Genomic DNA, 12,541 nt, shown 5'->3' with positions numbered 1-12,541 from the left:
ACACACACACACACACACACACACACAGAAGCAGGCTCCACGCAGGGAGCCTGATGTGGGATTCCATCCTGGGACTCCAGGTCATGCCCTGGCCCTGAAAGCAGGTACTAAACCACTGAGCCACTCAGGGATCCCCGGGAATAATTTATTAATATATTATTTCTGGGGATGCCTGGGTGGCTCAGTGGTTTAGCACCTGCCTTCGGCCCAGGGAGGCAGCGGTCCACTCTGCGTGGAGCCTGCTTCTCCCTCTACCTGAGTCTCTCATGAATAAATAAATAAATAAAATCTTTAAAAAATAAAATGTTATTTATGTTGTAATATGCATCTATTAATACATTGAATAATAAGATATAGTGAGAGAAGTCTAATAACTTGTAATACTGAAGTAGAGATGAGTACCAATGATATTTGAAGAGACCTGCCACAAACTAATGTGATAAAAATCTGTGATTCCCAATGCCTGGGTGGCTCGGCGGTTGAGTGTCTGCCTTTGGCTCAGGTTGTGATCCCGGAGTCCTAGGATCAAGTCCTGTATCAGGCTTCCCACAGGGAGTCTGCTTCTCCCTCTCCCTGTGTCTCGGCCTCTCTCTGTGTGTCTCTCATTAATAAATAAAAATCTTTAAAAACAAAACAAAACAAAACAAAAAAACTGCTTTCCACTGATGATCAAAGGCACAGCTTTTGTTAACAGTATTATGATTTGATACCTACATTCGTGCTTGCTTTGGCAGCACATATACTAAAATTAGAGTGATACAGAGAAGATTAGCATGGCCCCTGTGCAAGAATGATACATACATTCATAATTAAAGGAGAGGTTAGGTGAAAGTAAAAATAAATCTCTTCCTCCATTTAAGTTCATATGTACTCTCTGGATTCTAACCACAGATCTAGACCTTAGGTTAAGAATCCTTGCTTTAAAAAAATTAAAAAAAAATAAAAAAGAACCTTGGCTCTGGCCTGTGTATTTTTCTTTTCACTTAATAGGTCTTAGGTTAAGTAAAGACCTACTATTAGTCTTCATCCTAGAAAAGCCTTAAGAAAGGCTTTGGTGAAAATTTGCCTCAGAACAAAAATTACTCCTTGCTGTTAGAGATCTTAAATATGTTTTTTTACCTATTTCCTTGCATTTCTCATTCCTCAAAGCATTTCTTTCTTTTTTTTTTTTTTTCCTTATAGCATTTCTTGTGAGTCAGTCCAGTTTGGACTGGATATATTCCATTTGCCCACCTAGCTTTGCTGTGAATATGAACACCACAGTAGGACAAATACCCCACTCCTCAGTTCTAATATGAGCCAGACCATCTGGATTTGAATCTTCCCTCTATCATCTCTTTTTAAGGTACTATGTGCAAGTCTCTTATCTGCATGTGCCTTAGTTAATTCTTAACTGTAAAATGGGCACAAGAATGAATACCTACCTTATAGAATTGGTGCTTGTGAGATTGAATGAAATAATACATACATTATCTGGCATATGGTAAATGTCAATTAAATGATAGGTTTTAAACTACCTAGCAGAGTTTTTAAAAATCTAGGAACCTCTTAGTAAAGGGTTAATAAAACTTCTCTGTAAGAAATCAACCTTGGTGTCAGCTCGCATTTCCTAGTTCTATTTTCCTGGAAACTTGATAAAGATGAAATGTCACCTGTGTTACGAGGCCACATAGCTTATGGTAAAAATGACCTTATTGGTGAATTACATCTATACTAGCAGAACCATGAATGAGTGATCTATAAGCACCCAATGAGAAACCAAATCTAGGGACTTCTGTGACTTATAACTCTTTTGACTTGATGTGTTCCTTACCAGGACCCCTGGAAGGTACACCCATGGCTTGTTACAATAACTCTTATGCGGCATAGGGCCTCTAAGCCAGGATGGTTACCACACTCCACATTGTTTCATTTCCAGGCGGTGACTCAGGAGCTCTACTGTGAAGACTCTTGCTGCACTGATATGCCTGATGCTACCCTACTAGCATGCTTTGTTTCTCATCCTGTAATTTTCACCTAAAGTGAAGCCGGTACCAGGGGTAGCCTATTTGATTTTGCGAGTTTGAACGCCTAGGGCAGGGATCCACAAAACCATGACCCATGAACCAAATTCAGCCTGCTTCCTTTCATAGTTTTACTTGATCAAAGAGAAGCCCATTTGTCTACGAATCCTTTCACAGGAAAACAGCATAACGGTTGTGACAGAGACCATATGGCCACAAAGAGAAGAGATTTGTTGACTCCTAGTCTAGGTGAGCCGAATATGACTAAGAAAGAGTATTCCATATATTACAACAAAACAAAACAAAACAAACCCCCAAAAGTTAGGAAATGACAAGTATTCAATCTCCAGCATTAGTAAATCTAGTAAAAATTAGTAAAAACTAAGAACATATTTAGCACCCACATACCTTAGACACAGAGTTTTCCCTGCTTTCTTGTACAACTTCAGACTGTGATGCTGACCCAAACTGAGGTTTAGGTGACAAATACCTTACAAAAAAAAAAAAAAAAAAGGCTTACCAAAGTTTAAATGCTTTGACAGACAAGTAGCATGTAACCAATATATTAAACCAGATTAGCTATTTACATGAAGGTTGCTTGGTCTGCTGCTTGGATGATTGATCAGAAAGAGTGTATTTCATCTCTCGGTCTCAGGAATTTTGGCCTAATTCCAGAGCAAAACTTAAAAGGTTGAATTTTGAAATTTTATGGAAAACAAAAGAAAAGGAAAAGTCAAATCTAAACATTTCTTAATTCTAAAAAAAAAAAAAAAATTTCAAAAGGTAGATAAGCATCAAAACAAGATTAAATATAAAGTCTTTCCAAAAGTCATGGAAATGACATTTTAAATCAAGAGAAGATATTAAGTTTCTTTTTAATTTTTTTTTGTTGTTGTTGTTAGTTTCTTTTTAATGTCAGATCTGGCTGTTTACTATATTTTTAATATCTACCATTGGGAAAGAGTTCACGATTAGATTCTCTACCACTATGGTATAGAGATTTTGTTAGATACACATTTTGTACCAACTGTCTGCCTGGAGAAAGAGAGATATATCAAGACATCAGCATAAGAGCCTATCTCTAAACTTCTAAGCACCATTAATAGGCTGTATGCCACTGAAAACACGAAACTTGTAATATGGTGAACAATACTATAAGAAAATGGGAGGGATGCCTGGGTAGCTCAGTAGTTGAGCAGCTGCTTTAGGCTCAGGTCGTGACCCCGGGGTCCTGGGATCGAGTCCCACATCAGGCTCCCTGTGGAGAGCCTGCTTCCCCCTCTGCCTGTGTGTCTCTGCTTCTGTGTGTCATAAATAAAAAAAATAATAAAATAAAATAAAATAAAATAAAATAAAATAAAATAAAATAAAATAAAATAAAATAAAATAAAATAAAATGAATAAAAGGACTGGTAATGAGAGAATATATTTAACAAACTGTAAAAAATCCAAATACACATAAAGAGAGAGAACACATGCACACATCCGTGCAGGTGATAAGGGCAGAGGGAGAGACAGAACGCGCAAGCAAGTTCCATGCCCAGCACAGAGCCCAAAGTGTAGGACATGTGGCTCGATCCCACAACCCTGAGATCATGACCTGAGTCAAATTAAGACTTGGATGCTCAAGGATGCCTGGGTGGCTCAGCGGCTGGGCACCTGCCTTCAGCCCAGGGCGTGATCCTGGAGACCTAGGATCGAGTCCCACATCGGGCTCCCTGCATGGAGCCTGCTTCTCCCTCTGCCTCTCTCTCTGTGTCTCTCAAGTAAAAATAAAAAAATCTTTAAAAATATAAAAATAAAAAACAACCACCCACGTATACTTACCACCTGGTTTAAAGGTGGGGGAAGGATCATTGATTTTCAAATCCCTTATGGGGCCTCCTCTTTGTCACCCAGCTCAGACAATCACTATCCTGAGTTTTCTATTTCTTACTTTTAAAAACAGTTTTACCATACATTTGTATACCTAAACATGTGTTGCTTCAACTGCATGATTTTGACTTTTACATATACAGAATCATACTACATGTATTCTACAACACTTTTTCTTCACCCATTTTCATGATTCATGCATGCTGTCCTCAGCTAGATTCATTTGGACAGCTGGGATAGATAGTATTTAGTTCTGCTTTTGGACAGCTGGTCGCTTCCACTCTTTACTATTATGAATAGCACTGTTGGGAACATGCCTGTACAGATCTTCTGGGGTTTCTCTGCCATCTACAGCTAAAGTAGGTGTAGAGTCCTAGAATATCAACCTTTTACATTCCCTCCGAACACGTAAATGCTCCTTATCATCTACAACATTGAATACTTCTAGATAGCTTAACTTTTCCAATAGGATGAGTATGAAAGGCTACCTCACTGTGATTTGGTGTTTCCTTAACCACTAATAAGGTTCAATATCCTTTCAAAAATATATTAACTTTCAGGTTTCATTTTATATAGAGTCAAAATTTTTTTTACCTATTTTTCTACTAGTCATTTTCTTACTCAGCAGTGGGTATTTCTTTAATAGTACATTACCTTTTTTCAGTTAAACAAATTATACTATCTTCTTCTTTTTTTAAGTAGGGTCCACACCCAGCATAGAACCCAACTCGGGCCTGAACTCAGTCATGAGATCAAAACCTGAGCTGAGGTGAGGGGCAGCAGGGGTGGCTCAGTGGTTTAATGCTGCTGTCAGCCCAGGGCCTGATCCTGGAGACCTGGGATCAAGTCCCGCATCGGGCTCCCTGCATGGAGCCTGTTTCTCCCTCTGCCTGTGTCTCTGCCTTTCTCTCTATGTCTATCATGAATGAATAATAAGTAAAATCTTAAAAAAAAAATTTTTTTTAAAGTTAATAGGTTTAACATCAAATCATCTTCTAATAGTAAGCTAGCAATCTATTCCTGGAATTGTCATTTTAAATAATATTCTTAGAGCACCTACGTGGCTCAATCGGTTAAATGCCAGACTCTTGCTTTTGGCTCAAGTCATGATCTCAGTGCCCTGAGATAGGGCCAGGCATGGGGCTTTGTGCTGAGTGAGGAATCTGCTTGGGATTCTTTACTGTCCCTCTCCCTCTCCCTAAAATAAATAATAAAACCTTTTTAAAAAAGACATGTAAACCATTAATTAATTCATTAATTTTCAGACTTTCTCCCTTTTTTTTTTTTAATTTTTTTTTTATTTATTTATGATAGTCACAGAGAGAGAGAGAGAGGCAGAGACACAGGCAGATGGAGAAGCAGGCTCCACACACCGGGAGCCCGACATGGGACTCGATCCGAGGTCTCCAGGATCGCACCCTGGGCCAAAGGCAGGCGCCAAACCGCTGCGCCACCCAGGGATCCCCCTCTCCCTTTTTTCATAAATAAAAAAATCACTATCATAAATAAAAAAAAAATTAAAAAAAAATAAAAAAATAAAAAAAAAGTTTTTCTTAAAAAAAAAAAAGAGTTTTTCTTAATTTTCAAGCACTTGAGTAGTCTTTTTGTTAATCATTTTAAGTTTGAGATGAAAACCATATAACATAAAATTAACCATTCTAATTTTTTTTTTTTTATGATAGGCACACACACAGAGAGAGAGGCAGAGACACAGGCAGAGGGAGAAGCAGGCTCCATGCACCGGGAGCCCGATGTGGGACTCGATCCCGGGTCTCCAGGATCGCGCCCTGGGCCAAAGGCAGGCGCTAAACCGCTGCGCCACCCAGGGATCCCAAATTAACCATTCTAAAATGGACAATTCAGTGGCACTTTAGTATGTTCTTAAAGTTGTACAATCATCACCTCTATTTAGTTCCAAAACATTTTCATCATCCCTGAAGGAAACCAGGCATATGTTAAGGAGTAACTCCCCCATTCCCACCTTTCCCCAGCCAGGAGCAACTACTAATCTGCTTCCTGTCTTTATAGATTTAAACTACTTTAGCTATTTCATAATAAATTTAATTCACAAATAAATCGTATACTTGACAACTCTTTTTGCCTGGCTTCTTTCAGTTGGCATGTTTCTGAGGTTCATTTACGTTACAGCATATATCAGTATGTCACTCCTTTTTAGGGCTAATATTCTGTTGTATGGATCATACCACATTTTGTTTATCCATTCATCCTTCAACGAACATTTGTGCTTATCCATCTTTGGCTGTCTGAAGTGCTGACACAAACATCTGTGTACAAGTATTTGTTTGAATTCCTGTTTTCAAATTTTCTGAGGAGATGGGTAGGAGTGGAATTGCTGGGTCATATGGAATTCTGTTTAACATTCTGAGGAACTACCAAATTGCACTATTTTATATTCCCACTAGCAATCAATGCAAGATTCCAATTTCTCCAATATTTGCCAACACTTGTTATTTTCCTTTTTTTGGATTAAGGACATCCTAGATGTAAAATGGTATCTCATTGTGGTTTTGATTTGCATTTCCTTAATGACTAATGAAATTGGGCATCTTTTCATATGTACATCAGTGGAGAAATGTCTGTTCATGTCCTTTGCTCATTTTGAAATTGGATTGTTCACCTTATAAGTTATATAAGAATTCTTCATATATTCCAGAGATTAGATGTTAACTGTTTTTAACTTTGCTTTCACTTTAATCTACTAGTTTCTCAATTTCTATTTTTAAATTCATCTGTCCATTTTTATATATTTTTTTAATTTTTATTTATTTATGATAGTCACACAGAGAGAAAGAGAGAGAGAGGCAGAGACACAGGCAGAGGGAGAAGCAGGCTCCATGCCCTGGGAGCCCGACGTGGGATTCGATCCCGGGTCTCCAGGATCGCACCCTGGGCCAAAGGCAGGCGCCAAACTGCTGTGCCACCCAGGGATCCCCATTTTTATATTTCTAATTTTTATCTTCATACATTTCAAAATATATATTTAGATACATGAAGATTCATGACAGTTATATCTTTTATGTGGAAGAGTAATAGATCAAAGTGAAATACCTCTGCTTGTCTTTTAATGGTTTGTCTCTTGATTTCTACTTGGCATAATATCAGCATTAACAATATTGATACTGAGCCATCTTTCTTTTAATAACAATCTCATGGGATCCCTGGGTGGCGCAGCAGTTTGGCGCCTGCCTTTGGCCCAGGGCGCGATCCTGGAGACCCGGGATCGAATCCCACGTCAGGCTCCCGGTGCATGGAGCCTGCTTCTCCCTCTGCCTGTGTCTTTGCCTCTCTCTGTCTGTTGACTATTGTAAATAAATAAAAAATAATAATAATAATAACAATCTCATTTAACTGCCCCCCAAATTTCCATCCCCCTGCCCCCAAACAAAAATTTCTATGAGTTTTGAAAGGTGGTAAATTACCTGCATGTATTTACTCAATTGAAACCAAAAGCCCTTATATATTTTCATTAATTTATTTTTGAAATAGGCTACATGCCCAACATGGGACTTGAACTCATGATCCTGAGATTAAGAGTTGCATGCTCTACCAACTAAGCCAGCCAGGTGCCCCTATTTTGAAACTCTAGGTGGTTCTTAAACTTTCCCAAATGTTAATGCTATGAGAAAGCTTATATCCTCATAAAATCATCAACTCTATCTGCTGTTGGAGGGACATTGCAAGGAGTCTAAATCACTCCACTACTGACTACCTGACATGTGCTTTTTGTATAGCAGAGAAGAAATATAAACTGAGAAAAAAAAAGGTGAGGGAATGACCTAGATGCCAAGTTATAAGCTCCTTTATAGGATGACGCAGAGAAGAAATATAAGCTGAGAAAAAAAAGGTGAGGGGATGACCCAGATGCCAAGTTATAAGCTCCTTTATAGAATGACTCTCAATGGGACTAGCTTTTCTCATTTGAATCTAAGCCAAGAAAAAAGGAATCCAACTGGCTAATTCTGAGAAAACGGGAACATGAAAATCCTGAGGCATCAAGATAAAAAGACTTCAGGGACACCTAGGTGACTCAATTGGTTAAGCATCTGACTCTTGATTTTGGCTTAGGTTACAATCTCAAGGTTATGAGATTGAGCCCTGTACCCTACTTAGCATAGGGCCTGCTTGGGATTCTCTTCTCCCCTCTTTCCCTCTGCCCACCCCTTCCCCACTTTCTCTCTCCATCTCTCTTAAAACTAAACAAGACTTTGTACCTCTCTTCATGATAACCAGACATCTAAGCCATGTGAGTACCATCCTTATTTTCACTTTACACCCAGCTCAGACCATCTCAGACCATCTGGAGACTTTTCATGCAAAGTCCTTGGACCAAATTTTGACAATCAGTGGACCATATGAGCAAAAACACCAGCATCCAGTAAGTAATCAATAAATAATTGATAGAGGCGCCTGGGTGGTTCAGTTGGTTAAGCATCTGACTCTTGATTTTGGATCAGGTCATGATCATCTCAGGTTTGTGAGACTGAGCCTTACATCAGGCTCTGTTCTGGGCATGGAGCCTGCTTAAGATTCTCTCTCTTTCTCTTCCTCTCTGGCCCTCCCCAAAGCCACCGCTATCCCAACCTGGTCTGTGCACACACATTGTGTCTCTTCCTCTCAATCAATCAATCAATCAATCAATCAACATGTCCACTTACTTATGAATATCTCCAGTGTTTGTTTGTTTGTTCTTACTTTTCTTTTGGGACTTGGTTGTGACTGTATCAGATTTTCTGGAATTCAAGGGAGAAGCCAAGACATTTCCATCACAGGAATTGTTCTTCAATAACAGAAAAAGCATAACAGACATTATTAAAAACAATTATAATAAAATAGGCTATTATTTTGACTAATTCAGAATCCACAACAGAATTTTTCAGGTCTTATACTCACATATAAATTCTATACATCCTTTGAATAATACTGACTCTGCAATAGTTATTATAAGTAGGATTAAGTCCATCCAAGTTGGTCTACATTAATGACATTTTTAGTCTATGTTATAAATCAAAGGGCACGATGATACTAACAATCATTTTGTTAATGAATGGCTTCATGTAATTTTAACTACCTTAATCTACAGGGAAAAATTCAAAAGAGTTGTGGATATATCTGGAATAAAAGGTAATTTTGGAAAAAAAAAAAGGTAATTTTGGGTAGAAATAATTTAACCTACGGATTAAAGAGAATACCTGTATCATAAATATTTACTTGCTGTACCAGTCTCATAAGTTTCTCACTATACTACCAGAAGAATTAATATACTTGGTGGTGGCAGACATTTGGCCTTGGACTGCCTAACTTTCTCAAGTAAACCAAGTATTCTAAAATATCAACAGATCTAGTCTTTTAATCCCTATTAAAAACAAGAAGGATTAGAACAAGACTCTTTACAGGTAGAGATGACCCCAGATTTTCCTCTCTGGTGTATTTTTTTACCTATGTCATTTGTTATTCTATTGATCAATGTCTTAAATTTCCTGATTGTGTACCTTTTCAAAACTATTCCACTAAAATTTTAAAAAGAAGAAATATATTAAAAAGGGCAGGGGTGGGGTACCTGGGTGGCTCAACTGGTTAAACATCTGCCCTCGGCTCAGGGGTCCTAGGATTGAGCCCCATGTTGGGCTCCCTGCTCAGAGGGGAGTCTGCTTCTCCTTCTGCCTCTCCCCCTGACTTGTGCTCTCTCAAATAAATAAACAAGAAAAATATTTTTTTAAAAAAAGGGCAGGAGTGCCTGGATGGCTCACTTGGTTAAGTTTCTGACTTTACTTCACAAAGGTCATGACCTCTGGGTTGTGTGCTGGGTGTGAAGCTTAAGATTCTCTCCCCCCCCCGACCCACTTTACCCTCTTGAAAAAAAAGGGGGGGGGGATATATAATCTAAAATTTGGGTACATTATGAATAGTAGGCCTCTCCAAAAAAAAAAAAATCCCAATTCTGGATATATTTTGTTTTGTTAAGTATATTTTAAGATATTTATTGTTTAAAAAAAAAGATATTTATTGTTTATAAACAGGAATTGTTTTTAGATGCTCTCAAACTTGAATGCACACCAGGCTTCCCTAGATGCCTCTAGGAAAGGTATTCCGAGAATCCCACCCCCGAGAATCTGATACAGTAGACTTAGAACAGGTATGGGGGGCACCTAGGTGATCAGGTGCTCAGGGTGTGACCCCGGGATCGAGTCCCACATCAGCTCCCTGCAGGGAGCCTGCTTCTCCCTCTGTCTCAGCCTCTGTCTGTCTCTCGGGATTACATAAATAAAATTAAATTTTAAAAAAATAGAAAAAAATATGGGAATTTGTATTTTAAAAGAAACTTTGGTGATTCTGTCAGGATCCCACTGTACCCTCAGGACTCAAAGTATGGTTTTATCATCCTTCTATTCATCTTTCCCAAGGCAGTAATTTAACCACACAGCAAAATAATAAAATCCAGGTCTAGCATATTACTTAAAAATTTAATGTGCTTTACTTCCATTTCTTTTTAAGATTTTATTTAATGTGTTTCACTTTCAAAAAGTGATTTGCATAGATATAATTTAATGTTTTTGCCACGCTTAAAAAGATTTAGATAAGACTGTGTAGCTACAGGAACAATCTCTAAGATATACCAAGTGAAAACAGGCAAGAAAAAAACGGAGTGTGACGGATACATTCTTTTTAGATGAATAAGAAAAATTAAGGAACTGTTTAGTGCTAAACTTTGGGGAGACTGAGGTAATGGAAAAGGAATCAGAATATGGAGGTGGGAGGGTACAGAGGAAGCTTTCACTGTGAATAACTTTCCTACAGACTCTGAATTTACTAAAATATTTAGAAGGATTTTTTTCACATGTACTTCAGAGCAAATACAAAACATGCAAAAAATGTAATAATACGCAAAAAATTTTGTTTTAATTAGAACATATATGTCAAAAATCGCTTCTAGTAGGGGATTCCTGGGTGGCTCAGTGGTTTGGCGCCTGCCTTTGGCCCAGGGCGCAATCCTGGGGTCCCAGGATCGAGTCCCATGTCGGGCTCCCGGCGTGGATCCTGCTTCTCCCTCCTCCTGTGTCTCTGCCTCTCTCTCTCTCTCTCTCTCTCTCTCTCTCTCTCTCTCTCTCTCTCTATCATAAATAAATAAATAAATAAATCTTTAAAAATCACTTCTACTCATGGTGAACTTCCTCAGATCTTTGAAACCCACGTAGTTTCACTGTTGTGTGATCGAGCCCCAGGTTGGGCTCCACCCTCAGTGTGGAGTCTGCTGGAGTCTCTCTCCCTCTGCCCCTCCTGCATGTGCTCTATCTAAAATAAATAAGTAAATCCTTAAAAAAAAAAGAAAGAAAAAAAGCCAAAAAACCATGTAGTCAAAGCAATAGGAACATCAATACTTCACGGTTCTCTCCTAAAACTTACGATATTAACGCTTAGCTTTCTTGCTAGTTCCTCATCACTTTTCAGTTGCTCTTCCATCTCTCTTCGCCTTTTTTCTGCCTGTCGTTTTTCCTCCTCTTCCTCCTCTGCTAATAATCTCTGTATGTATTCTTCACTGGCTTTGTTTTCTTCTTCTTCACTAGCTCGTCGCTCTGCCTCCACCTTAAAAATGATCAATAAAGAACAATTCTCTGAACTTTTAAATATTTAATATATTTAACTTTTTTTTTTTAAGTAGGCTCCACATCCAGTATGAAACCCAACACAGGGCTTGAACTCATGACCCTGAGATCAAGACCTGAGCAGAGATCAAGAGTCAGATGCTTAACCAAATAAGCCACTCGGGTGCTCCTATACTTGCAACATTTCTTGAGAAGAACAGCAAAAGTAATAAAAAAGGAAAAAATTGGCAGGAATTACAATGTTTCAAATGATGTACAAATATGAAAGCAAATTCCTACAAAACAGGAAGCCTTCCCCAGTCAGCCCAATGAAATCTTCATCAAACCCCCACTCCTCTTCACCTACCATACCTTCAACTACACTGTTATCCTGAAGTTAGGAGGAAGTCCCCAGGGACAGTGGGTGGGACTGGAGTGGTTGCTGAAGAAACAACCACAACGGTGATTATGTGATTTACAGATGAGCAGACAGAAAAGCAAGTAACTTTTTTTTTTTAAAGGTTCTTTTAAAAAAGATTTTTATTTATTCATGACAGACACAGAGAGAGGCAGAGACACAGGCAGAAGAAGCAGGCTCCATGGGGGGAGCCCAATGTGGGACTCGATCCCTGATCTCCAGGATTACACCCTGGGCTGAAGGCTAAACCACTGGGCCACCAGGGCTGACTGCAAATAACTTTCTGAGCTGATGGCAGAGTAGAGACTCCAGCTCAAATTCTAAGATTTGAGGCCATGTTTGTGGTAATTTAAACTGTACTTCCTGGGGCACCTGGGTGGCTCCATGGTTGAGCATCTGCCTTTGGCTCAGAGTGTTCAGGATGTGATCCCCGAGTCCTGGGATCGAGTCCTGCCTCCGGCTCCCTGCAGGGAGCCTGCTTCTCCCTCTGCCTGCGTCTCTGCCTCTGTTTCTCATGAATAACTAAAATCTTTTTTTAAAAAAAGAAGAAATATGAGGGAAATAATCTCTTCCTCTGCCATGTGAGGACACAAGGAATAGGCAGTTGTCAAGCCAGGACAGCAAGTCCTCATCCAACAGATCTG

The 12,541-nt window shown here is 38.9% G+C and overlaps 1 protein-coding gene and 1 non-coding gene across 4 annotated transcripts in view; one reads left to right on the top strand and one right to left on the bottom strand.

The window, feature by feature from the left end:
• RNF168 (ring finger protein 168) overlaps nt 1–12,541 on the bottom strand; it is a 31,247-nt gene that overhangs the window by 3,390 nt on the left and 15,316 nt on the right. For 2 of the 3 annotated variants that reach the window (XM_055316498.1, XM_055316497.1), the window contains 3 exons: nt 11,301–11,480; nt 8,555–8,676; nt 2,412–2,493 (listed from right to left, as the gene is read on the bottom strand). In XM_055316498.1, coding sequence (XP_055172473.1) covers nt 2,412–2,493; nt 8,555–8,676; nt 11,301–11,480 — 384 coding nt within the window. The remainder of the gene's footprint in view (nt 1–2,411; nt 2,494–8,554; nt 8,677–11,300; nt 11,481–12,541) is intronic. The other variant, XM_055316499.1, reaches the window with a different exon arrangement.
• On the top strand, nt 719–825 carry LOC129504053 (U6 spliceosomal RNA). Its single transcript, XR_008663289.1, has one exon. It is a non-coding gene; the product is annotated as a U6 spliceosomal RNA (small nuclear RNA).

The sequence above is a fragment of the Nyctereutes procyonoides genome, unplaced genomic scaffold (genome assembly GCF_905146905.1).
Source record: "Nyctereutes procyonoides isolate TBG_1078 unplaced genomic scaffold, NYPRO_anot_genome, whole genome shotgun sequence".
Lineage (NCBI taxonomy): Eukaryota > Metazoa > Chordata > Mammalia > Carnivora > Canidae > Nyctereutes > Nyctereutes procyonoides.
The sequence above is the reverse complement of the archived record's forward strand: the minus strand, read 5'-3'. Positions and strand labels throughout refer to the sequence as shown.